This window comes from Phaenicophaeus curvirostris, chromosome Z (assembly GCF_032191515.1).
Source record: "Phaenicophaeus curvirostris isolate KB17595 chromosome Z, BPBGC_Pcur_1.0, whole genome shotgun sequence".
In the NCBI taxonomy this organism is placed as follows: domain Eukaryota; kingdom Metazoa; phylum Chordata; class Aves; order Cuculiformes; family Cuculidae; genus Phaenicophaeus; species Phaenicophaeus curvirostris.
This window is the reverse complement of record NC_091431.1, coordinates 45,646,637-45,674,378: the sequence shown is the minus strand read 5'-3', so window position 1 is coordinate 45,674,378 and position 27,742 is coordinate 45,646,637. Positions and strand designations below refer to the sequence as shown.

The window sequence follows — 27,742 nt, the reverse complement described above, 5'->3', positions numbered from 1 at the left end:
ACATCGTGTAGTTTCCTCAGGATGCTGTCATTTTTCTTGTTTAAAGTTCTGTGCCACAAGACATTGCTGTGGTGATCTTTGGAACTTTATTGTCAGAACTCTTCCCTGAAGGGAAAAAAGTCCAGATCGGGTTATAGGCTTGGGAACTTGTCTGTGTGAACAGGTGCTAGTTTTCCTCCAGGAAGCTCAAGGCTGTTTGAAATAATACTTGTAAGGAGCTGCTGAATGAGTAGTAAGTTGAGTTGAACAGCAGATTCTGGGAATTTGGAGTAAATCCATTAATAATCATCTAAAGAGCAAAAATGATTACGGAACTGCTGCCAGGGATTACCTTTTTCCTTGAGTTGAAGTAGCTGTCTGTGAGCTTTTGGTATATACAATTTCCAAGAAAAATAAAGAGGTATCTGTTTTAGGTAAGTTTTATTACTGGAAGAATGGCATTCTCTTAGAGACTAGTGATTTGTCCTCCCTTTGTTTACACTGTGCCTCTTTTAAGTAATTTATTTCATCCTGCTGTTTTGTTTTGCATCTCATTATTCTCAGCAGAAGGTATGGTCTCTTAGATAGCCATAGCTTCAACTATAGATGAATGTCTTAAATTACCCAAATGACAGAGAACAGCATTTTGTTTCTGGAAGAGTGGTGCAAAATCATTTGCTGGGCACATCCGGTATGTTTAACTGTGTGGTCTTCAGGAATGGCTGTATGTTTTCATTACCACTAAGCATTACATCTGTCTTGTCAGCTCTGAACTTAAGCAGCTTACTTATTCCGTGCACCTTATCACAGCAGGGCACTTGGCAAGCTGAGGGACTACACTGTCCAAGTCTGACAAATCTAAGTCATAAAGCTATGTCAACATCATAATGATGCCACTGCACTCTACATCATCTTCCAGTTTCTCTGGCAGCCTATATGTTATGGAGTGACACTGTATGACAGATAGTTCTCTTAGTGGACAGCCAATGTTACTGTTTTTCAGCAAAGAAGGGGAGCATGTCCAAAGTTGCCATGATAAAATCATATGTAGATTGATGTAAAGTTCTTAAAATGTATAATGAATATGTTAACCTCATATTGCATAAAATTTAACTTTGAGAAACTTTGCAGATATAAGGGTTTATGAACACAAGTGAGGCTGAGGAAAATATCCTAAACTGGACTTGAAAACAAAATTCTGCTCTGCTTTTTGGACATCAGAGCAATAGTAGAACATGTCTTCTTGTGCAAGTGTAATTTAACAGGACTGTAAATAAAATAAACATTGCAAAGAGAATCTTTGTTTTAAAACCTCTTTCTTTTTAAACAGCTTCTTATCCTAGGAAAGGGTTAGTACACATGAACCTTTAGTCTTTTCCATGGTATCTCATGTTTATCATACTTTAAAGGAATTGTAGCTGTCTCCCTTATCTTTTACCGTAAAGGTAACATGTTAGCAATAGAAACAACAGATTGGAACAAAAAGAAGAATTACTCATATTTCTTGATTCTTTATAATACTCTGCTAGCCATCTGGTCCATAGCTTGTTGGTTTTCTTCTGCAATATTAAATACCAATTCCTTAATGACAGAGGGACTAGAGTCTTGCAGCTAGGCAGCACCTACATGATTCTGGAGACCTTCCAGATTTCTGTTGAATAGTATGGCTTGACTTTTATTGCATATATCTTTGGTTGGGAGCCTTTTGCATTTAGACCATCATGGAAGAGTATTTCTGTCCTTGCGAGAGTTCTTTTCTTTTTATAACTGAAATCTGTTCACTGGCTAATTAATTTTGCTGCTATAACAGCAGTGTATACTTATCCTAGTCAGAGCTGCCTGTACTGTATATGTTCCAGTTCAGCATCATCGTTTTAAGATGCTGCATCTCTCTGAAAAATACCATGATTGCTGTGAAAATCGCCTTCCAGGTCACTGTCTTTTAGTAAGACTCTTTTGCCCGTAGGAGTCCTCTGTCTGCAATAATCCCATGTACTTCTTTAACTAGTCATGGTAGAAATTATCTCATTATAGCAAGAAAAAATTGAATAGCTTTTAAATAGCAATTGAAAGTTTATGACTCTACGGGATGTGCCTTGTTATTGGGAAACTTAGGCTTGTAGGAGCTGAAAGTTTACTGAATGTGTCACAGAAAAGATCTGCCAACCCTTAGTTTTGCTTTGAGTGTTTTTTTTCTCACATGGAAGCTCATAGTAGTGTTGTTTTCACAAGCACATGCATGTAAATGCACTCAAATATTCCTATACCTGTAAAGTTAATATTGGTTTTTAGAATAAGGGAAGTTTAGAAAATCAAATTCTTTTAGTACAAGAATTTGTCCAACACACATAGAGGGGGAAGTAACTTTTGATATATATTCATATTATTCTTTCTATTTCTTTTAGAGATTTAGCAGAGTATATGAAGCTAAAAATATTTGGCTTGTTTGTTCTTTGTGTTCTGAGACTGAATGTCTGAATGATCCAGGGTATTTTTTTTGATTTTTTGCAGTGAAAATATAGAATATTTTCTATAAAGAGTTTATGGTAACTATTGTCTAATTTCCATGTGTTTGCCATTTAATTTCAAGATTTATTTTTCCCCCCTCTGATCAGGTTAGTAATTTGAGGTGTCCTAACCTTCCATTTTTTTAAAAGCCTTTTCTTCTTAGTCTTCAGTAAAGCCTTTGACACAGTTTCTCACAGCATTCTGCTTCAGAAACTGTCAGCCTCTGGCCTGGACAGGCGCACACTCTCCTGGGAGGAAATCTGGTTGGATGGCCGGGCCCGAAGAGTGCTGGTAAATGGAGTTAACTCCAGCTGGAGGCCAGTTGCAAGTGGTGTCCCAGGGCTCAGTGCTGGGTCCAGCCCTGTTCAATGTCTTTTCAATGACCTGGATGAAGGCATTGAGTGCACCCTTAGCAAGTTTGTGGATGACACTAAGCTGGGTGGAAGTGTCAACCTGCTTGAGGATAGGGAGGCTCCCAGAGGGATCTGAACAGGCTGGATCAATGGGCTGAGACAAACCAGATGAGGTTCAACAAGGCCAAGTACAGAGACCTGCACTTGGGGCACAACAACCCTGTGCAGTGCTACAGACTAGGAGAAGTCTGGCTGGAAAGCTGCCTGGAGAAGAAGGACCTGGGGGTGTTGGTTGACAGCGACTGAACATGAGCCAGCAGTGTGCCCAGGTGGCCAAGAAGGCCAATGGCATCTTGGCTTGTATCAGAAACGGCGTGGCCAGCAGGTCCAGGGAGGTTATTCTCCCTCTGTACTCGGCACTGGTGAGACCGCACCTCGAATCCTGTGTTCAGTTCTGGGCCCCATCATGGTGGATGGCAGTGATGTTGAGCCAAAACAGTTTGGCTTACACCACCCCGTGGCTCAACGTTGCTGGCTTCACGGCAGTGTGAAAGATAGAAGGACAGAGAGAGAAAAAGGCCAGAATAATGTGCAATACAACAACAAACAAAATCTCCAGCAAATTTTGCAATTACAAGCATCTTCTTAATAATATCATTAACAAATATTACAACCTTAACAAATATAAACATCTTACAAACCCACAAGTCTTATCTTAAAACTACTTAACCCTACAAAACTATAACATCTTATCCTGAAACTAATCAACTCTACAAAACTTCAACATCTTATAAAACAGTTTTAAACCTCCGACTCGTTGACCATCGATGCCTCTGGGCCCGCCCCCGACGCCTCTGACGAGTCGGCAAGACAACACAATAGTTGACATTGCAGACATTCATGAGGAAAAGATACACTTATACAAAGATAAAACAAAAGAATCAATGCTATAATGCTACGGGTATAAAAGATTGGGACTAATACCAACATTTTACAAAATACCAAGAAGCGTCTGAGGCCCTGGCAGTCCACACGGTAGCTGCTCTGCTCTTCCGGAGTTGGGGGTCGCATGCGCAGCTGGAAAATCTCTTTCCATGCCTCCTTATAAAGCAATTTTAAGGCCTAACGCGCATGTGCTGTTTGGGTCTAGAAACTTCTAGGTGGTTCTATCCTAAACTTAGATAAAAAGAAGTAAAAGCAATTAAAAGGTATCTGCAGGCTTTGATCTGTGAACGACACGGATCTGCTTCATGCTGTCAGGTGAAACAGTGGATATGAGTTGCATGTTAGATACAACATGTTGGATTAACTGGATAAAGCAAGGAATAATACATGGTAAAAACATCAAGGCAGCAAATGCACATAGCAGATAAAATAAAAGTTGTTTTACCCATGGTGCTCCAGGTAACCAAGACCATAAATCACCATTCATGCCATTCCATGTTTGAATGGGGGGCTAGTTTTCTAATGTCTGTGGTCAGTTGAAGGATTACTTCACGTATGTCGTCTATTTCCAAACAACAATTAGAAACATTTAGTTTTCCACATACTCTGTGGAAGCATGGCTACAAGGGCGGGGGCACATGGACATTCAGGAGCTGTGCTGAGCTGTCCAGAACAGACCGACCTTGACAAGAGCTTTTGCACAAAAACAGGACGTTGAGGTTAGGAGGAATGAGGAAGTAAGCTCGGTAAGTCGGGAATTCTTGCAACTGTAACTTTTGTTGTGAACCAGTCAGGTATCGATAATCATGAATATTGATGAGCAGCCACAATATAATGCGTGCCTTCTGATGAATAAACGAAGCTTGCTTATCAACCATATTGGCTGTGCGAGTCTTCCCTCCAGCAAGGAATAGTGACAATACTCCTCCTTCTTCAGCTAGTAAATAATCCAAAACCATTCGGTGTTGAAGGATTGCAGTGCGCATCTGTTGAGATTGTCGAGTTAAAAGGTCCATGGCATTAGTAGTTTTATTGGTAATAATTTCTAAAACTCCTTGTAGTTGAATTATGCAGTTCAAATTATAAATCGGTTCTCTTGCCCCTGATATGGGTTTGTAAAGATTCCAAGTGGCAGGGCTGTGATGCTCAATTATTCTTTCGGGAGGCCACTCATTTTCCCTCCACTTTTGTGTCCCTCCTATTTTAAGCTCAACGGATCGCTTGTTGCGGGCAATCCTTTTGTTCCCTAGCTTATCATATAGTCTTATTCCCAACTGAGGACCACGTGCCTCCGGAAGATGTCAAAACAGAGGTCAGATGATTCCAATATAACAAATCCCTGACCACTTTGCTGGTAGTTGTTTGTAGGCAGTATGTCCACAAATCCAATAATAACCTTTTTTTTTTTGCTTTGGCACCATTAGCAAATGGTCTAGCTGCAGTCTCTGGGAATTCGAAATAAGTAGTATTCTCATTCCCCAAAGGGCTAATGAAAATGGTTTGTTTATTGTTTACCCAGCTGGTACAATACCAGCCACCAGTGGAGTTCTTCCATTTACAAATTTGACGGTAAAGGTGGTCGTAAGATAAGGTTTCATTTTTTGCTTGACCAAAAACCTTTAAACCCTATGTTGCGTCTGTTCTCATCAAGCCACATCCATATGTAAACATTGCTATCTTTGTTAAATGTGGTGTCTAGGCCATTGGGGGAATAAGGTTTAACCAATTTATGTGTGAGTGTCCATTGACACCTGCTTTCCCTTCACTGTTATAGGTAAGTCCCCAAAAGAATATAACAAAAATTAGCATACACATCCTAAACAAATTGCATTAAGATCTGCATCTGCTTCACATCTTCTGTGGGTGCGTTGGCGTCGCTCGCTTCCTCCTGAAAATGAAACAAAAAACAAATTTGCCTCTTGGGTTAAAAAGAAGGAACAATCCATCTAGTGTGGATCCTATGAGTTTTTCCACAGGCATCTTTTGCCTTCCAGGTGTACTTATTAAGAAGTGTGTCCAACACCAGTGGCACTTTGCCTATTGCGGGAAGTTCGACCAAGACAGGTTGTCCTGGAAAATGAGATGGATTGCTGGGGTGATCAGGACCATGCGGGGCTGGCATAATTGTTGGAGGTTTTGGACAGAATGTAGTGATTTTTGGGCATCCGTTTGTTTCCCAGCGATTGTTGATGCTGGTCACTGCATCCCACACTCGCTCAGTCCACCCTGGCTTATGCGGTTTGAGGAAGTGGTTTAGTAGACCATTTGTTCGTTCCACAATTCCATTTGCTTGTGGGTAATACGGAATATGAAACACCCGCAAAATTCCCTCCTGGGCTGCCCACTCTTGGACCACTTTGGCTGTGAAGTGCGAGCCATTGTCTGATTGGATTGACTGTGGTTTAGGGAAAATTCCAAACCATTCTCTCAGAGCTTTTATTGTATTTTCTCCTGTTGCCTTAGCACATGCTTTAGCTTGCACTAGCCCAGATACTATCTCTGCATCTACCAGTATATGGCACTTACCTTCTGATTTTCGAAAGGGACCAATGTAATCAATCTGCCAGGCCTCCCATAAGCCTTTTCTCTCTCATAAGTGCAGGGGGTCACCCTCCAAAGGGTGTCTGTCTAGACGAATGCGGCATTGTTCACAGGAGGATATACAGGTTTTGCATTCCTCCCTGGTAACCGGCCACCCTCGGGCTTGTGCCTTATAACAGAGGTCCTTAACCCCTGAATGCTTCCGTTTTACATGTAGCCATTCTAATAAATTATCCCAATTTTCTGCTGTCTGGGTGATTTGCAGGGGAGCCAGCCAGGCTAATTCATCCACCTCGGCATTCCATCGGCTCACTGGGGTATCATCCTGTTGATGAGATGCTACCCATGCTACTGCAAATTTCCCATGTCTGGCAATGGTAAGGATGTCTTGCCATTTTTCCTTTTGCCATACAGGTATTCTGTTGACCTCCCATTCATTTTGTTCCCAGAATGGAAGCCATTCAGTACAACCTGTGAACACAGCATAAGAGGCAGTATAGATATAGACAGAAGAAACAGATTGAGCCTCATGTTGGAAAACGTTCCATACAGCAATTAATTCTCCTGCTTTTGCACTACCTTCTCCTTTGGTAATGATTTGCTCCTTGGTGTCTACCTGAAGTGCCACAGCTCAGTATTTCCAAGTTTTTCCCTCTTGCTTTGACGAGGCATCTGTAAACCAGACATTTTGTAATTGTCCAGAAAATGGAGGAGCTACTTGTATTACAGACAAAAGCTCAGGTATTTCCCTATCTGAGTCTACCTCATCTTGTATATTTAACACTTTTGTGGCTCCTTCAGTTATGGAAAAAATTTCACAATAGTGTTCTATTTGTGCATACCAGTTTCGCACGGAGGCTCTCTGGGCCACCCCGTCAGGGGGTGGAGTTTCTACTAAAATTGCTTTGATCACTTTAAATGGACCTCTTAGAACTATAGGTTGTTGCCGGATGGTGCGCTCAGGTTCTCTCAGAGCTAGACTAACAGCAAATAGGCTCTTTTCCCAAGTTGTATATCTCTTTTCAGCATCTTTAAAACTACGAGAATAAAAGCCAGTGGGCCTAACAGGACCCTCTGGACCCTTTTGCCACAAATGGATTGACAGCCCAGTCTTGGCAAAACCCCATTCAGTTTGAACCGGATCTGTCAGGTGAATTGGACCCAGGGCTTGATAGGCAGTCGCTTCAAACACCAACAGCTGCAAGGCCTCATCATGGGCCTGAGTCCATTCCCACTGAGCTCTCTTTCTCAATAAGTCATACAAGGGCCTGGCAATAATTGAAAAGTCAGGAATGTGTTTTCTCCAAAAAACAAGCAACCCTAGTGCATGCTGTAAGTCTTTCTTTGATTCTGGCATCTTGATTTGATCGAGAGGATAGAGTATCCGGTGGGATACATGTCATGCCTCCCTTCCACCAGATTCCTAAAAATTTTACCTCACTTGAAGGGGTTTGTATTTTCTCAGGCGGAATTGTCAACCCTATACTTTCTAGGTGAGTGATAATGTCCTTTTGAGTTTCTCTAACTTCTTCTATTTGATTTCCTTCTATGAGTACCTCATCTATATATTGATAAATCTTCACCCCTGCTTTTCTGGGGATCGCTTCCAGCTCCTGCACTAGAGCATGGTGAGCTAGCGTGGGTTAGTGCTTGTATCCTTGAGGGAGTCGTGTAAAGGTGTACTGCTGTCCTTCCCAGGTGAAGGCAAAATGATCCTGGTCCTCAGACTGTAAAGGTACCATAAAAAACATATCTTTGACATCAATTGTTGCCATGACAGGGTATGATTGTTCCTGAATGGTTGCTATCAATTCAGCCATGTTTGGTACAGCAGCTGTTAGTGGACAGCAATTAGTGCTCAATTGGCATTGAGCCTCCTGTAATCTATTGTCAATCTCCACTTGCCATTTGGTTTTCGGACCGGCCATGCTGGAGAATTGAAGGGGGAGTGAGTGGGAACTACAATCCCTTGTTTTTTCAGATCTTCCAGAACTGGTGTAATTCTCTCCCTTGCTCCTAGAGGCAATGGGTAGAGTTTAACATTTGTCAATTTGGAGGGAGGCAGAGTAGGTGCTGCTTGCAATAAACGCTCCTCTGTGCCTGATGTTTCAGCCAATTGCCTGATCTGGAAAACACCAAAAGACCATGAGTTCCCCTGGGTGTCCCGCCACTGCCTGCCCCTCAAAACATCTATACCTAAAAGATTCATCTGGAAAGATCCTATGGCCACCATGATGTTGACAGGGTTTTCTACTCCTGGTAACCATAGTGTCACCGGAGTCATGGGCACTGACTATGTTTTTCCCAAAGCATTTAAAACAATTCGGCTTCTGGATGGGATCAGGATCCCACATTGTTCTGCTTCAGTTCGCATTAGTGCAGTAATTTGTGCCCCAGTATCAATCAAAAATGTTACCAGTCTCTTCCTTGGTCCTAGCAACAGTAATCAGTAAGTCCCCTTTTGTATTGCAGGCGAGTTGTCTTACAGACATCCATCCTCCGCCCCCCACCTCACCACCGGGGGACGGAGTGTCTAGTTTACCGCCTCCTTCTTTTCCCCGGTCGGCTCCTCCCCCGGGTCTATCAAAGGTGGAGCACTAGGGGTTGATCTGAAAGTGACCCTTTGTCCAGACCATCTCTGCACAAGTTGTTCTAATTTATGAGTCGGGAGTCCATCCATCAAGTCTCGAGGAATGCCTTTCTGAAGCCGTAGTTGCCACAGTCCCTGCTGAGTTAGGGGTCTCTCCCTTCCAGAGTTGTGACATCGGGGCGACTCCGAGCTTTGGCTCCCCCTCATGAACGATTGTTGCCTACAACTTTGCTCTGTAGGCTGTATGACCGTGGTTTCTGTTCTCTGGGATGATCCACCAAGAGGGCCATATTTTCTCCCAAAATTAATAAACTCCTGAGCTACCTCTCCCCATGTACACACTTTCCTCCCTGGCTGCCGATGGTCAGGGGTCACTATCCCCTCCAAAGCAGCCGTTATTCTTTCTGCATTGGGGGTGTTTTGAATTTTCCCTTGCAATTGAATGGCAATGGGTTTCAGGGAATCAGGAAGTCCTCGTATCAGGGGAGTCATCCTCTCTGGATCCACAGGCATCATCATCGGGGAGCTCTGGTTAGGCTTGAGCTCCTGATCACACATCATCTGCAGATAGGCTGCCTTCTGCACACTTTCCACTAACTGATCCACCGTACCTGTTATGGCAAGGTGATCTCCCCTCTCCAAGGGGTTCAGCCCAGTATGCAGCTCTCTGAGTCAATGACTCAGGGACTTGGGGCACAACAACCCTGTGCAGTGCTACAGACTAGGAGAAGTCTGTCGAGAAAGCTGCCTGGAGGAGAGGGACCTGGGTGTGTTGGTTGACAACCGACTGAATATGAGCCAGCAGTGTGCCCAGGTGGCCAAGAAGGCCAATGGCATCTTGGCTTGTATCAGAAACGGCGTGACCAGCAGGTCCAGGGAGGTTATTCTCCCTCTGTACTCGGCACTGGTGAGACCGCTCCTCGAATACTGTGTTCAGTTCTGGGCCCCTCACCACAAGAAGGATGTTGAGGCTCTGGAGCGAGTCCAGAGAAGAGCAACAAAGCTGGTGAAGGGGCTGGAGAACAGGCCTTATGAGGAGCGACTGAGAGAGCTGGGGTTGTTTGGCCTGGAGAAGAGGAGGCTGAGAGGTAACCTCATTGCTCTCTGTAACTACCTGAAAGGAGGTTGTAGAGAGGAGGGTGCTGGCCTCTTCTCCCAAGTGACAGGGGACAGGACAAGAGGGAATGGCCTCAAGCTCCGCCAGGGGAGATTTAGGCTGGACATTAGGAAAAAATTCTTCAGAGAAAGGGTGATTGGGCACTGGAACAGGCTGCCCAGGGAGGTGGTTGAGTCACCTTCCCTGGAGGTGTTTAAGGCACGGGTGGATGAGGTGCTGAGGGATATGGTTTAGTGTTTGATAGGAACGGTTGGACTCGATGATGCGGTGGGTCTCTTCCAACCTGGTTATTCTGTGATTCTGTGATTCTGTGACCACGGGGCTCGGTGATCACCGGTGGTTAGAAACATAGCCGGCCCCCAACACCCTTCTACCTCCTTTTCTGACAGCAAAATTCCATCACCTCCTGACAGATACTCTCCATACATATTCTGTTTCCAATTCTTTTGCAATCCTTGCAAACTCTTTCAGCTTTGCCAATTCAGTTGCTCTAAGTAGAACTTCTTTAGTGATAACTTGAGGACTGTTATCAGTATCATCCTGGTACACAAACTCTGTTCTAACCAGCGGATACATGTCAGGGAGACTTCCTACGGTTTCCTTTGCCTTCTGCAACTCCCTTTGGGGATAAATTTGCCGTATCCCCTTCTCCAAAGGCTTCACTTCTGCCTCCACCAGTGTATCCGTCTCCGGCAAAAGTTGCTCCCTCAGCTCATCTTTTAATATCACATTTTGTCTCCTTTTCTTCTCTAGCAATCCTTTGGTGTTCTTCAACTGTTCCCACAGGGTGCTTATGGCCATCTGCAGGGAATCTATTACCATATCAGCTTGATAAGACTTCTGCTTTTTATCTTCCACCGCAGCTACCAGACTAGCTCCTAACACGGCACAAATTATAGCTTTTCCCTTCCCCCTCCTAACCTTAGCTTTTTGCTGCAATAACTTAATTCTATCCACAACACACTGTGGTTGGAACCAGTGGTTTTTCACCTGGTCTTGTCCCTGGACTGAAGGACGAGAATGATATGCTTCCAACAGATCATATAACTTGTCTATTCCTTCAGCCCATGAGGATACAACATCACAAACTTCACTGTCAGAAACATTGGTGGCCATTCGAATGCAAAAAGGGGTTTCTTATCCCAAGAGAGGGTCACACCTTAATGTCAAGTTTCCCCTTATCTCTCTCTCAGGAGACTTGATCTAAAATTCAACACAAAAGCAATTCAAAAGGAGTTTTCCATCCTGAGGGAGCCGCACCTTAGTATGCAAGTTTCCCCTATTCACCCTCAGGAGATCAGTAGGCTTTACTCAAGGAAAAAGGGGTTTTATTCCTGGGAGGGCCACACCTTAAAAATCAGTTTTTGCCTTATTTTCTCTCCCAGAAAGTCACACCTTACACACATGCAATATCACTGTCCACTTTTCCCCCATTCGCTCTCAGAAAGGCCACACATTAATGTAACACAATGGGGGTTAGTTCATTTCTGAAAGGATTGCATTCAACACAGCAAGATAGTACAGCACTCTTGTCTCGAGGGATCCTGCCAACTACACCAAAAAGATGTCCCGATCCAATTTTGGGGAGGGTTCTTAAATGATCCCAAGAGATCAAGATCAAGACATAACCGAAGTCAGATGCCATACAATCTTGTGAGCTTTAATCTAACAACTGACAACAGCGACAGGACAGAGAGGAAAAGCAAAAAAAAGTTAGAATCCCTAAGCAAGAAGACGGTAGAGATGCAGCTAATTACCACCACCATGAATCCAGCAATGTCCCGTCGGATCAGTCTTGGTGCAGGTGATGATGAAGACACAGCTGCGAAGCGACGATGATGCTTCAAGCTCCAGGTAGACTTGGGGGCACACGCAGCAACACACACACAGTCAAGTCCACTGAGCAACGAAGCAACCAAGCAACCGAGTGTCTGAGGGAGCTGGGGTTGTTTAGTCTTGAGAGGAGGAGGCCGAGGGGAGACCTCATTGCTCTCTATAACTACCTGAAAGGAGGTTGTAGAGAGGAGGGAGCTGGCCTCTTCTCCCAAGTGACAGGGGACAGGACAAGAGGGAATGGTCTCAAGGTCTGCTAGGGGAGGTTCAGAAAAAAATTTTTCATGGAAATGGTCATTGGGCATTGGAGGAGGCTGCCCAGGGAGGTGGCTGAATCACCATCCCTGGAGGTATTTAAAAGACAGGTAGAAGGGGCATGTTTTAATGGTTGATAGGAGTGGTTGGACTCGATGATCCAAGAGGTCTTTTCCAAACCGGTGATTCTGTGATGCTATGATTCAATATAACGTAACCTGTTATCATAAACTCATTTATACAAAAATGCTTCAAACTTCTGACTTCCAGTTCATAGACCTTTTCCTTCATCTCAGAGAAATGAGATTCCCTATTTGTAAAAGGCAGAAGGGCTTTGATCACTTGCTGTCACTTTCACAAATGTACCCTTGACTGGAAAAATGCACAAAATGCCTTTTAAGATCTCAGTGGGTTTTGTACATTTTAGCATAAATATGCAGCATAGAATTTATTACCTATATTTTATGTAGCTTTTGGATTCCTGCTTTAAGCAGTACTGTAGTTTTATTAAAACACATGCACACACATATAAAATCTCTTGAATATACTAGTCCAGATTTTTTTAAATTAGAATATATATGGCTATTAATAAATGCATGCTTGTTTTATTTTAATAATTGTTTGCCAAGTTAATGACAGCAGATAATATAAAACAACCACAGGTTTTTTTGCTGCTGCATTACTTTATTGTAAATGAATGGCACAACCTTACCACATATTGTCAGTTGTAATTATTTTTTGGGGGGGTGTCTTTCAGCCAGTTTGGGTGACATCACCAAAAAACATTGGAACTGAAATGATTCCTGATGCATTAATTTAAAGCAGGAATGCACACTGCAAGTGATTATGCACTGGGTGATAGTTGCAGCTATTACTTTTCAAGACTTCCCTTCTTTGTTTATAGACCTGAGTAGTTGTGGCTAGCATGCACGCAGGTGTCAGAGGAGTACTTTCTGACCAAACATCTGTATAATTCAGAGCTTTGTGCTGTCCTAGACAGCTCCTGCTAAATTACAAACGTTTGTTCAAGTATTGCCAAATACATGTGACTCAGCCCTGTATCATAATGATTTTCAAAATAAGTGGAACAAAATGAAAGCGTAGTGATTGCATGAGCAGGTAAGCAACATAGAAATAAGGGAGATATATTAAATATTTATCCCTTGCTAACAGATTACTTTAAAAGTGAAAAATTAAGATAAAGATTCTTGTCAAGCAGAGCGTGATGAAGTGGCTAGTGAGCAGTCAATGAGATTATGGATGAGACTTTGTAACTTTCAAACTTTCAATATATCTCCTCTGTATTAAATGAGGGTTGATACTGCAAACTCATTTTCTCTTTTTTTTTTAAATTGAAGATCTTCATCTCTATATGGAATCTTAACTATAGAGTGCTTTGTAAGCAAAGCAGCTAATGGCTAATATTTTTGACCTGAATCATTATTGTTTGAAAGAAAAGAGAAAAAACTTTAAAATGCAAGTGAACATTATATCTAAGCAAAGGAAAGGAGATGCATACTCTAAAGCTACTGAGAAGAATGATTATTGCTCATGTAATTAATTTGGGTGGCCAGCTACATAATTTTCAAGTGTTTCAGTTTGCAGTGCAGCAAATCTGAGCATAAAGTAACTATGCCGAAGTGTTTGAATCTTAAATTTACATCACAATATTTTAGAGCTTTAAATATTACTTAGTATTAATAATGAAACTATATGTACTTACTTGTTCTTAGATAAAATCTATGTCATGCAATAAATTGGCTTTTCCACTGTTACTGTGAGAATAGTAGCAGAATTGGTAAAATGAGGATCTCGTAGGATATTTCCGTTTTGACTTGCTATATTTGTCCAGCTGTTCCAAGTTAAAACTTAGGGAGCACTGTGTACTGATCATACCTTTAGATCCATTAGTTTTATTCTTACAAACACCTTTCTTCACCTAGTGAGTGTGTTTAACATAAGCTAGCTGTATAAAACACAGTTATTAATTTGTGAAGATTTTATTCATTAAAGTTCCCTGTATTTTGATGGCTGTTGAATAAATATCTGTGAAACAAACCACCCACACCTTTTGCTCTGCATTTTGTGATTATGCTGTCACATAATGCTATACCTGTGTGGTACAGGACAAAGCCATTGCTTTAAATTTTTAATGGGATGGAATTAAATACTGTGTAAATATGGTAACCGTTATGTTCTAGATAGTTCAAAGCTAGTTCAAAGATCCTTTACATTGAAATCAGTAAGATGAGTTAGTACTACACTAGACTGAGCGTTTGTATTACATTTTATTTTGGTGTCGATCTTTTATCAGATCTCTCATCGTGACATCAGAGAGACTTTAAAGTGGTTACAAAACAATGTGAATGATATCCACAATATTTATACTCTCTTATCTTTTCTCTACTTAGCATTTGATTGGAAAGTCAGAGTATTGCATTGAATAATCCTGAAATACTTTAAAACCTAAAAAAGATGATGTTTCTAAGTGTAAGATATAGTTTTATGGGTCTAGATATTTAACAGTGAAGAAGGAATTCACAGTGGTGAACGAGACCATCTTAACATAGTAAAATTTTAAGAATGAGAGGATTGAATAATAAAATATGTAAACAAAAATGCATCAAAGCTAAATTCACCAGTGTGAACAAAGAATATTCTAGGTTACTATTTTTAAAATCATAGTAGCAGTAAGCAATCTTTTAAAGTTCAGCTTTTGCTAGTGCTGAATGCTGTATTAGAATTGTAAACAGTAGTATTTGCTTACTTTGTGGAAAGTTTATAAAGCATATGATTTCCTGTATTGCAATTCCCTGGTAGGTCTTTATTCTAAAATAATTAGGAATGCGACTGTATTATTCTCTGTAGAAGGCTACCACTTGTTAGGAAGGGTTTGGAGTGCAGCATTCAGAGCTTTTGATGAGTTATCTGAATTCTCAGTTTCTTGATTTGCAAAGAAATTGCTTCTTATCTAAACATTCTGTGAAAGCTTCAAACTTTTTCAAATATCTGCTGAATGGCAAATCTTGAGCAGCATGTTTGAAAAGGGAAAGACTGTATATAAGCAAAGTGATGGCTTGTGTTTTTCAATTAAAAGTCTCATTACAGCATTTGATAAATCAGTTGCCAAGGGAAGCTTCCTGGAGCTGACCCAGTCCACAGTAGAGCGATGTTTCTTGGTGCAGGTGGAGGTCTTGTGAGGCAGGGAAATACCAGGGGAGTGGAGAGATCCGGCAGGCAGCTCTCATGGGACACTCTGAGTCCTGGGCATTGCCAGGAGAACTGTGGCCACCTCGACACCTTCACAAAGGAGTGTAGGGACTGTGAGCAGGAGGTGTTATTACTCTCAGATGGTGAGTTCAGTTGGTGGTCATTACACTCTCAGAAGGAGCTTAGCTATGGTATCCACCCAGCAGAAAGCTATGCACTCACCAGAACTGTTGTGGCAACCCACACTGAACTCCCATGAAAACAGGCAGCCGTCCAGGTCTCAGGCTGCTGGGAGTGCCAGAGCCTTTCTCTGGTAATGGATGAGTGTGGTGAGGACAGTTGTGTAAGTTGTGACAAAGTAGATGATCTGCTGAGCCTGAACAAAACCTTCCAAATTTTGCCAGGGACACCATGCTCAGAGCTGGTCATTGATCTCCTGGCTCTTTCTGTTTATTTCCTCGTCATTCACTCCCGCTGGAAGGATAGAGAAGAATCCTGCCCTGATCCCTTAACCACTTGTCACTGTTGCCTCTTGCTCTTGCGTTTAGCCAGGCGGACAGAGGATAGGGGGATCTTATGTTTCATGTGTCCTGTCTGCCTGTTGGGCCTGTCTCAGGGAAGGTACCACTAATTACTGAACAAATTGTAAATTACTCCATGAGTCTATCCATCTGCTTTCTGTACGCAATGAATGCAATGCGGTTTTATTGGCAGCGGAAGGTATTCACTTTTCAGCCTTCATTTATTTGGAAGATCAAATTGTAGTGTAGGGGGGTGACAATTGCCATTCAGCATCTTGGTGATTATTTTTAATAAAAGGAATGTTGGAGTCCTAGTTACAGGACAATTTTAATGAAATAATGAGCTTCCTGACTACGGCAGACTGAGCTTTGTTTGATTTCTGCAGTGATGGATTGACCACGTCAAACTTAGAAATCTAGCCTAGTGAAATATTTCACTATGAAAGTTTAATTTCCATTCTTTATTCATGAAAGCAGTAGTACTGTCACAATGTGTTATCATACAAGTGCCATTTTTTCTGATTTATTTTAATGAGAGTCACTTGTTGATATGTTTAGTGATTTTTTTGACCCATATTTAATGCCAAAACCTCTAAGTGTTCTGAAATATAAAGATTGTGCCATTATTTTTTTTCTTAAATCAACACATAACACATTTGCAGTTGTATCTCTTCCTAGAAACAGTGGTAGTTTGTTAGATATAGTGGGGCAAAAGTATTTTACCTAGATTTTCGTGAAATATTTTCTGGACAGACCTCATACTTAATAAAAGCAAACATAACATTTTTTTAAATGCTCATTTGTAGAGCTTTTCTGAAGAATCTATGACAATGCTTGTTGTCTAAGAAACTGTGTTAATTCATGCACATTTGGGACTGGAAGGTGCACAGCACATTGCTTCTTTACAGCAAGAGTTGCCTTACAGGAGGTATCATCTATACTTGCAATTCAGCATACTAATAGTGTAATACATACTGCTGAATGAGATTACAACTGAGTATTTAATAGTCTTCTAAGAGAGAAGTTTAGTTAGGTTCATTTTACAAATGAAATATTTCAAGCCAATGAATAATAAAAAAAATGAACTGGAAATAGTACCACAAATGTCCCTTAAGCACTCCATTTTGTTTATTTCAGTATCTGGTTTTTTGATTAGCAATGATAATAAAATGACAAAAAAATTTCAGTAAAAGAACGGAAAGGCTGTAATTCACTTTGTAGTTCAGCTAGCACTGTAATATAGTGTTAATACAGTATTATATTTCATTTACACTATTAGAAATCTAGTGGACATTGCTCTGTTAGAGAAAAAAAGCTTTTTTTAAAGATTCTCAGATGTCTGTTGCTTATATACTTTGACTGCCATGGCTACATGTATTGAGTGTAGGTGTCAAGATTTTGATAGTGGTGGAGGTGTGTGTGTGCTTTGGGGGAACTCAATGAGTGCCCTGTGTGGGACACAGCTGGGTCCCTCCAGCTCCATTGAAGCCACCACAGGACACAGCTGGTGGTTCATCTGGGAAAATAGATTTGGGAAAGGGGAAAAGACAATGCAGAGCAACTATGAGAGAGAGAGGAAAAGATTTTAAAAGTGTGTGTGAAACAACACTGCAGACATCAAGCCAGGTAAGAGGAGGGTCAAAAGAGCAGCTGACTGAGTGTCTAGCAGCTACCTAAAGTCAGCCCACCACACTGCAGCCTCCGTAGTCATCATGAATTATTTAAGGCAGTAATAAGTATCATATGCATTTTGTTTGAAGGAAGTTTTCAAAACATAATTTCATTTGTAATTTGATTTTTTAGGTGGATATTTTGAAAGTGGAAGATCAGATTTGTGGCTTTTCCACACTTGCTGTGACTTTTTCTTGCCCTGCACTTCTTTCACCATCTTATAAGCTGGTATGACCATGCTATTTTGTGTCTCCAGACTGAATACAAAGCAAAAAATAAATCATTATTATAATTTGTTAGTTCATATATACCCATTTATGAATAAATAATTATTATTATGCTAATAAACTGAGATTGCTGTTTGCAAATATTTGTTTTGCACGGAAAAGTTTTCCTAGGTATTAAGGTTCGTGTAATTCTTAAAATTCCACCCATTAAAAAAAGGTGAACTATAGATGTGCAATGTAAAACATTTAGTGACAAGACAGTAAAAAATACAGAAGTCAGGCAAACTTGTCTGAAGGAGAATCCCTCAAAAGATGTATTGTCATCAGTTCCTCGGCATTGACTATATTATTCTACAGTTTAGCTCCTGTTGCCTCTTACTTCTTCACTATAATCGTCTGAGCCATGGAGACAGAATCTATTCAAAATTTCTGTCAGAGTTAAAAAAAATGAGCATCAAGTCATAATTTGAAACTGAAATATGCAGTGAAGTAAACTGTGATGGCCAGCAGCAGGCGCATTCAGTCTATTACTCCAACAAAACATCTCTTGTAGGTAAAGGACAATTGTGGTACAGACTGTTTGCAGTTCTGTGTGTTTGAGGTATCTGTGTAATTTGCAGAAGTGTTCAAAACCTTGGTAATATTTTGTATAATGTGACAGAATAATAGATGCATTGCCTTTGCTGGTATCATGGTTTAGCACCTGCACCCTGGCCAGGTCAGCAGCTACACACGGGCAGTTGTGAGGAAAGGGAAATGAGAGAGAGAATGGTGGGTTGGAAGCTAAAGCTAAAACAGCTTTAAAGAAACAATGATAACAGGAAAATAACCCTAATAAGAAAATAATAAAATATATACAAATATACGATGACTATATATCACTGCTGATGCTGCAGAGCAGACATGGGGAAATGTGCCAGTCTGGAGTCCAGCATATGGGAGCTGGAGTCAGGAACTGGATTCTGGAATGCATGGATCCGAGGTCGGGGCAGAAATACAGATGGGGTCCATATTAGACACTGGTCATTGAAGAAGAGACTTGACACTTAGAGCCTCATGATCCCTCAGTTTTATACTGAGTATGGCATGTATGGAATGGAGTAGTCTGTCCACTCCTCCCTGCAGTTGCAACTCTTATTTGCCCTTTTGACTTATGGCATTCCAGCCACTCTAGGATGTCCTTATTTTCTATACAAATAAGTATAATCAATGGCCTTTCTGCATACGGATACCCCTTTAGTTTGGCGATAACTATAAATATTAAGCTTTATAGCTTCTAGAGACAAACAGTAACTGAAAATCATGCAGTTAACTTTCAGAAAATGAAATTATTTAGACAAGTCTTAGCTGAAAAGTTAGAAAATAAATTCTGCCTTAGCTTCAGAACAGCCGGCAATTAAGACAGTCGTTCTTAGGCATTACATGTCTTTTGTCTAGAAAAATAAACTATACTTAGAGGTATAAATTAGTACTGGATACAGCTGGAATTTGTACATGTGCAAACCTGAGAGTTCGCCACAGCCAAAAAGGAACTAGAATGTGAAATGTAGCTGTCTTGGCTTTACGAGAATTGTTGCAGAATGCTTCTAAACCACTTTTTTTTTATCATTTCCATGATAATGCTAATATGTTCAGTGTTCTTGCCACATTTCTGCTGCTTCCTCCGTTGTGTGAAATACTGAATTTAAGCATTCCTTAAATTTCTTGGTTTTGCTGTAGAATTGAATATGCAGCCTACAACAGAGATAATCACAAAATCATAAACGGGTTTGTGTTGATAGGGACCTTAAAGATCATCCAGTTCCAACCCCTCTGCTGTGGGTAGGGACACCTCCCACTAAATCAGGTTGTTCAAAGCCTCATCCAGCCCGGCCTTGAACACTTCCAGGGATGTAACCTGGTACAGTGCCTTGCTACCCTCAGAATAAAAAATTTCTTCCAAATGTCTAATTTAAATCTCTCCTCTTACAGCTTTAAACTGTTACCCCTCATCCTATTGTTACACTCCTTGATAAAAAGCCCATCTTTGTCCTTTCCAACCCAAACTATTCTATGATTCTATAGAGCCAGAAAACTCTGTCAGGACCAAATTACAATGACCTGCATCCCACAATGCAGACACTCAGGGCTGGATCATTGAGTGTACAAGTTCCTAGTAAATTCCTGAGTGTGTAGCAAATGTTGCCTGTCCTTGTTTTTATAACATTTTAAAGATGAATGCTTTCAATAGCGAATTTCAGTTACTCAGATTCAATATTTCTTTTCCATTATTTTCATTAGCACCATTACTGTTATGCTCTGTGTTTTATTCATGGCACCTTTTTGTTTTCTTGCTTTTTTCCTTCTATTCTGTTTGTTTATTTGTTAATGTCTCCCACTCACCCTATATTGCATTGATTCTACTTGCACAGTCTCATATCTTCTTGTCTCTTCACCTTCAGAGTTGCCCAGTCTCTTTTCTTTCTGCAGGTAGTACAAATGTACTAAAATTTGTCAGAGCCCTAGTGTTCAAAACAATAACATTTAGCACCTCAGAGGTCATGAGCTTCTTTATATATGGTTTATATTCCATTCACACACTTACTGAATTTTTACTGTGCTCTTATTCCTAACAGTTGCCATTGACCTTTCTTTTCCAAACTGTCCATAGTTAAATGCTTCCTTTATTTTAAGGGGCTTTTGAATTTCACACTTGAGGGAAGAAAATAAAAAGATTTGTTTTTCAAGCCATCAAATACTGTTGTCCTTTAAAAAAAGATTATAAATACTGATGGGTAAATTTTGTTTTCGTTCATTATCACAGTGTTATGGAAAATATAGCTCTCTTCTACCACTGTTATGATGTGTTAATTAGGAAATGAGCATGAAGTAAAAAACACTATTAATAAAAACTACCTTATTTAATAAACTCGGTATCTCTTAAGCCACATGGATTTCATGTCCTATGAGATGCTACATTAGCATAATTTTAGAGTAGAATTAAGATATTATTTTTAAAGGTAGGGCTTTGAGCCTAAGAATTGTGTGTCCCTAAGTTAAATATATTTCATACATTTTAAAAGGATAAAGCAGAAAAATCCTCCGCTTTAGCCTATTGCACCAATTTTTAGGAATAACTTTGCTCGTATCTGGTCATCCAAATATGAAAAATAAACTCAAGTTATGGGGGTACACAATGTGTGAAGGTCTGCTTTCCTCAAATTCACATTACAAGTCAGTAGTATAGAATTCAAATCAATGAAGAGCCAATGCTGAAAAGTATTGCTTCTCGTATTGGAGCACATTCAAATAGGGCAGTAATTTTCCTTATATCAGAGATCTGTTATGTCAGTATTAGCTCATGTTTTGTCTAAAAGTTGAACTCTTTTGCAAATGATAACTTAGAGAAGGTATCCTCTATCTTCTCTGTCATATTTTGGAGGGAAGAAAGAAGAGGAGGAATCCATTTAGAAGCAAGAAGGGAATTGTGCTGGAATGGCCTGTCATAGGGTGGGAAATAAAGACTATTAGCCTTGCTGGGCTGACTAGAATAAGATTTTGAGTTCAAGCCAATAGCCCAACCAAAGCAGTCTGTAAATTAGGACTTATGTGTTGGCCTCTCTTTATGATTGCAGATAGGGCCCAGTTACCTCATTCTCACTTCTCTCTGCCTCATATTCTTTGTGGACTTATTCCATAGCACTAGCTACATCCTTGAAAGAAAATCTCTCTTCACTGTGTTGGGTGTTATACTGCTATTATCTAATAGTAGGAGATGCAGAGAACTGAGCTTCATAAGCAAGCTAGGGAAGTAAGCGTTAGCAAATGTTGCTGCAGGAAGGCATCCAAGATTTACAGGTCTTATCTGCAGGAAACATCGTAAAACTGATAACTAGCCTTCCTGTAACATAAACATTTGAAGCTACCTTCATTGTAGCAGCTGGAGTGCTCTCATAGCTTCTTTTCCTTTGGTGACATGCTGACTGCTGCGCTGTTGCTCTGAGGAGCCCATCTTGACCTTTTCTGTCTAGTGTCCTGTACGAACCTCTGCTGACTTGTCTCAGTTCTTTTGGTGAGATGCAGTTTCTAGGCCCTTTCCCTTTCCTCCTCAGATAATGAACCTGAAGTAAGTGTTAACTGACCTTGTTCTGTTGTATGCCTCCTTGCTGTTGTGCTTGCTGGTGGGAAGAAATGCCCTAACCCTAGCAGAGTTTAAACGTACCACAAATGGGGTGGTGGTGTAATGATCCTTACCTAAGCCAAAACACCTCCTTGGTTTTGCCTGGCCAAGCTAAATGCTACACCAGATCAACAGGTAGTTCTATTTTATTAGTTTCCCCCTTATTATTCCAAGCAACAACTCTTGAACTGATGCATCTCATTGTTTCTACCTGTATGAATAAGTAGCTATTATGTATGTGGGTAGGCTTGTTGGTTTCCACTTAGTGCTAAGATATTTTTTTATTTTTGCAAAGCACAACTGAAGATTTTCTAGATTACTGCTCATAATTACTTTGTCAGTTGCCCTGGCTGGAAATAATAGCATGTAGCATTTTTTAAAAGAAATGGTGTATTCTTTCATGTTTGTATATTGTCGCAAGAGGAATATGGAGGTATTATCTTATTTCTTGGCTGAGGAAAAGTACAAATGCATATTCCATAACTACCAGTCTTAACGTACTCTTAAACACTATATGGAGACAGCAATTCTTCTACAACACAAGTAGAAATATGTGAAGTGTCCCTGTTAGGCATGTCCCAGGTAGTTACAACCCAACTAACAGTAACAGTGCTTAACCTGGTACTTTGCAGGTATAGTAAAACCCAACACAAGCCTATTTCTTTCTAATGAATGGAAAGATTTTGCAAAGTAGTAAACATCTATTGCGACAATTATATTCATGGACTTGGATATTGTGATATATTTTCCTGTTCTTGGATACATGAAAAAGTATATAGCTGGACTTGAAGCAGACATCTTTCTTCACTAAAGCATTATACCACTAGTGCATGCTACAGAAAATCTTATCAAGAATTAGGTTGTCCCAAGCTAAAACTTTGCAGGCCTTGCCTATTTACGCAGCTGTTAATGAACATCAAAAGTTTCTATGTGGATATCTACACACCTGCCAATTTAAATTGTTGACAAGATCAAAAGCTAATTTTTAGTTTTCACTTTATATTGTGAAAATAATTCAGGTTATTGGAAATATTTGTGTTTAAGCTTCTATCAATGAAACAAGCTTTGAATTGTCACAGATTATGTCTAAATCTGAGAATAGGTGCATTCATCCAAACAGCACCCAAGCAGCTGTATATTATCTGGAACAAAACTGGATATGCAATGCCTCCCTTCCTTCTTTGTTTTGGAAGGACCTGCGTGAACTTGGACTGTAGGATGACTTGTGATATCCTCTGTCCAGTCTCATGTACTAAATAATTGGGGAAACAGGGTCTAGAATGAGTTCTTATGTGCTTTCCCCATTCCTTTGGAAATACCTTTTATTTTAATACATTTCTATGAGACTGCATTTTGATATACTATGTCTATCAATCAGTGAAATCAGTCAGTTGCTCTCCATGGAATAGAAAGTTTACAGAATTACTGTCCAGAAAAAATTGGTTCACCGAACATTTTAATTCCCTTTTCTGATTTTCAGTGTTTTTTTAGTGGATTTACAAGGGGATTTCATTAGTCAAAGTTTGAAAACTTTCTCCTACTATGGAAAAAAAATAGTCATGAAATTTGCATTCATTAACAAAGACGGCAATAAGACAGATGGATAAAAACACATAATAGTTACTTATTTTCTCAGTCTTGCTAAAGCAAAAGCAGCATCTTTCTTTTATTTCAATGTTCTGCTTAAAGCATTCTGTTTTCACAAAAAGCTGTTTTGCTAGAAATTCACTGTGGCAGAAAACAGCATAATGCAATCAAGTATATGCACTGACTCACTGCATTGAAGATGGACACCTGAATTCCTGCTTTACACTTGGAGAGAATATGGAAATATCGCAGATGAAAATATAGATAGGTAGAAAGTAGATGAGTGTGCATTTTCAGATTCTCAAATTAACAAACTTTTGGTGATATAAGTAGATGACTCTTAACAATCTCTTGAGTTGCTGCTTTAAAATGTAGGGATTCTTTTTGTTTCAATGCACAGCTCTGTAGGGACCTGCAAAAACGAACTTACAGGTCTTCTGGAGACTTCTGGGGTCTGTACCACTGATAACAAGCATATATAAAGAAGAAATCAAATGTAGTTATCCATTTTTATCTGACAATTTTGATCTTATCTTTCAATATCATTCAGTTTGTCCTAGCTTGAAGTACAGGTAAGGTTATTCATTACTATGCTTATCATCGCATTAATCATCAGTTATCATATTGTTGTTTCTGCATATTGACAATCACTTGGAAGTAATAACTGCTTATTGTTGGAAGCTCCAAACTTCAAACAAGCTTGTGGTGGTTTTCTGTGTGGATTTTTCTTTTAATCCTGCTATGTGATTTAAAGCGAACACTTTGTCAAAATCACGTTTCAGATTTTACATGCTGATTATGTGATTGTTTGAATAATTTGGCTTACAAACTGAAATAAAGTTATTAGTTCTAAGGCAGTGTCAGTATGTGCAAAAGAAACCTCATGAGATCTTAGCACTGAAATAACATATATTGTGGTTGACATTCTGCCCTGAGGAAGGTCTTTGGGTTGTGCCAAATTCAAGTGTCCTGGGTCAGGTTTCAGATGTGTTGTGTTAATTCCTGTAAAAACTCATATTGGAAAAGTCAGAAAGCACTACAGATGCACAAAGTCATGTTTCAAGACTCATAGTTCACATAAGTGCTTTAATATTTGCCAGACTGCTAAAAGGCAGCTGCTGCTTTGTTGCTTGTTGTAGCATCCAGGCAAGTTACCTGTGCTGTGTCCTTTGCCTGGTGTGGAACCAGTAAGCAACTAAGAACTCTCCAACTTGCATTTAAAAGTCTCTTTTCTGCCTGCTGCATCTTCCAAAAATCTTCGGTAAAATACATGCCCTTCTTTGAACAAATCCTCTTCTCCTACCAAGTGACCACTCTGATTCCAGTGCAGTAAATGTGCCTGAATGCTAAACTAAGTGTTAAGAGTTTTTTCATACTGAGTGAAAACTGAGTGGTGTGTAATTCAGAGCTCTTACTTCCTTGTGCAGGTTGGAAAAAATAAGATGACAAAATGTGTTTAAAATCAATAGTGTTATTTACTTCTGTTTGGTTTGGTTTTTTTTGGTTTTTTTGGTTTTTTTTTTGGTTTTTTGTGGCAATGACAAAGCCTTCTGTCTTAATTCCTTCTATACAAATTATGTACAGTTGTACTGGTTGTATTTATGATATGTTAGTTTTTTCCCTGTTTACTGAATTGAAAAATGGGTAAAAATTAATGTGGAGGAATTATACATAATCATGGAAACCCAGTATCATTTGTCTCCACCATACAGTCAGGAACAGAACTAATACCCAGCCAGTGCGTGATGAACCATATTTATTCTAAAGTTGACGTTTCTACAGTCTTTAAATCTAAATGGCTTTAGTGAGAGCACTGAAATACATAGTGTCTTCACTAGCAGGAACCACAGTAATCTTTTTATTATACCTTTTGAATTTTTGTCGTTGGTCTGCTGGTAGCTAATGCTGCAAAATCCACACAGCGTGGGAAGACTATTAGACTTACAAACTAACTTGACCATGCATAAAAATTAGCTAAACATTGAGAACAGACTGAGAACAGGCTTTATTAAATTATAGTGAACTTCATATAAACAAAATCAGAGAATACATATCTCTTCTCTCCAAATAGTTTCTAATTCTTGACTCTTTCCTGTATCAAACAGGCTTTTATTACTTGCTTTTGGTTACCATATAGTGAATCAGTTTAAATGAGAATACTAGTCTTTATGGTAGTTATTGAGTACACAGCTTCAGTAAATTAAATTTTATGTGTTCTTTTATGCATTCTACTGTCTTTTGAGGGGTTTGAGGGACTGTATTTGAAGACAAGAATAGAAAGTCAGTCATAACAAATGCAGCTAAGGACAAAGGAATTGCTCAAACTGTTAACTTTTACATAAAAGTTAGATAAAAGATCACTGCACACATGCAGTCATATGTGTAATACTTTGTATTGACAAAGACAGGACCATGTTGTTTATTTAAAAATATGATCATATAACAGTGAAAAATATCACATACTTCGAATTGAAAAGTTCTTAGAGTTTCTTTATTTCTATCTTAACTTTTTCTTCAACCCATATTTGTGAAGGTTTTGTGTCTCTGACAAATTACAGGGGCCATCAGGTCAAAAGAAGACAATGACTATTATTTCTCATATTGCTGTTGGTAGTTGAAGGAAAAGTAATGGTCAAAAGAGGAATCTTCAATGGAAGCAGAGATCCTCTCAAGGTTAAAAGGTTCTAGGCCTGTGCTGATAGAGAGGGTGAAACAAATTCGGGTTGAGATCATAGAATCATAGAATCATAGAATCACCAGGTTGGAAGAGACCCACTGCATCATCGAGTCCAACCATTCCTATCAAACACTAAACCATGCCCCTTAGCACCTCGTCCACCCATCCCTTAAACACCTCCAGGAAAGGTGACTCAACCACCTCCCAGGGCAGCCTGTTCCAGTGCCCAATCACCCTTTCTGTGAAGAATTTTTTTCCTAATGCCCGGCCTAAATCTCCCCTGGCAGAGCTTGAGGCCATTCCCTCTTGTCCTGTCCACTGTCACTTGGGAGAAGAGGCCAGCACCCTCCTCTCTACAACCTCCTTTCAGGTAATTGTAGAGAGCAATGAGGTCTCCCCTCAGCCTCCTCTTCTCCAGGCTAAACAACCCCAGCTTTCTCAGCCGCTCCTCGTAAGACCTGCTCTCCAGCCCCCTCACCAACTCTGTTGCTCTTCTCTGGACTCGTTCCAGAGCCTCATGGCCTGGGCCTCAAGGCCAGATGGCCTTGGTTGATGAAAACAGTATTTACAGATAAAAATTAGCCAAGGAACATCTCTGGAAATTATCACAGTGAGCATTGTGAATTTAAATGTGTTCTTTTTGAAGTGTGCTAAACAAAACAAAAGAAGCTAACAAGTGTCTGGAACTCACCACTTTGTGAATTCCATCAGTTCATTGGGCAAGGTGTACTGTAGTAAATATAAATAAATGTTGCTTGTGAGAATGCACCCATTTCTTTTGTCCATTTTCAGTTCAATAAAAAAAAAGCTAATAGAACTGATACAGACTAGTCTCATAAAGTCTCATATAGAAGTTTGTGATAGTTTATTATATAGAGTCATGATTTCTTGCAGTGGAAATTTGGCAATGGCCACGGTAGTAGAGATTTCTAAGTCTTAACTGTTTTGCGCTGTGCATCAACATAATCCCAGAATTCACCTTCTAGAACTGACAGAAGCTTTCAGTGAAACAATTTTGTTCAAGGCTGATATTTGCTTGATAGCTGATAGCTAAACTCACTGCCACTTATTTGTCATTAATTTTCAGCTGTAGATCACACAGTGCTCTGTATCCAATATCTCCAGTGCAAAAGGATGTAGAGGTAATTGACGAGGGTTTCCGCTTTCATGAAGTGTTTCCATCAAGTAACATTGGGTTACTATTTTAAAGAAGAAATGAAGATGAACAGAAGAAAATGTTTTAAAAATTCACTTTAGGGGAAAACAGTTTTCCTTTTCCTTTTTAATTGTTTATGGGCTTAGCCTTTTTCTGGCTTGTTGATGAATATCTCTGAGAACTTAGTGTGATCTTCCTCTATCTGTTTCTCCAGGCAAACTTCCTGAAACTTAAAAACCATTTGTTACCAACAAGTGAAAAAATAAATAAAGTAGGGAAGTAAAATAAGTGAAGTGAAGTGAAGTGAAGTGAAGTGAAGTGAAGTGAAGTGAAGTGAAAAAAAATTAGTATTTCTGACTGAAGCCATGAAGGCAATAAAACATATGCTTGAATCCTAAATAAAACTAAGATTC

General features: G+C 39.9%; 2 protein-coding genes across 2 annotated transcripts in view; one reads left to right on the top strand and one right to left on the bottom strand.

Moving 5' to 3' along the window:
• KDM4C (lysine demethylase 4C) overlaps positions 1-27,742 on the top strand; it is a 265,420-nt gene that overhangs the window by 190,263 nt on the left and 47,415 nt on the right.
• LOC138733462 (uncharacterized) lies at positions 8,860-11,149 on the bottom strand. Its single transcript, XM_069880652.1, is given in 4 exon segments — positions 8,860-9,568; positions 9,570-9,620; positions 10,349-10,447; positions 10,449-11,149. Coding segments are annotated over 4 exon segments (1,560 nt in total).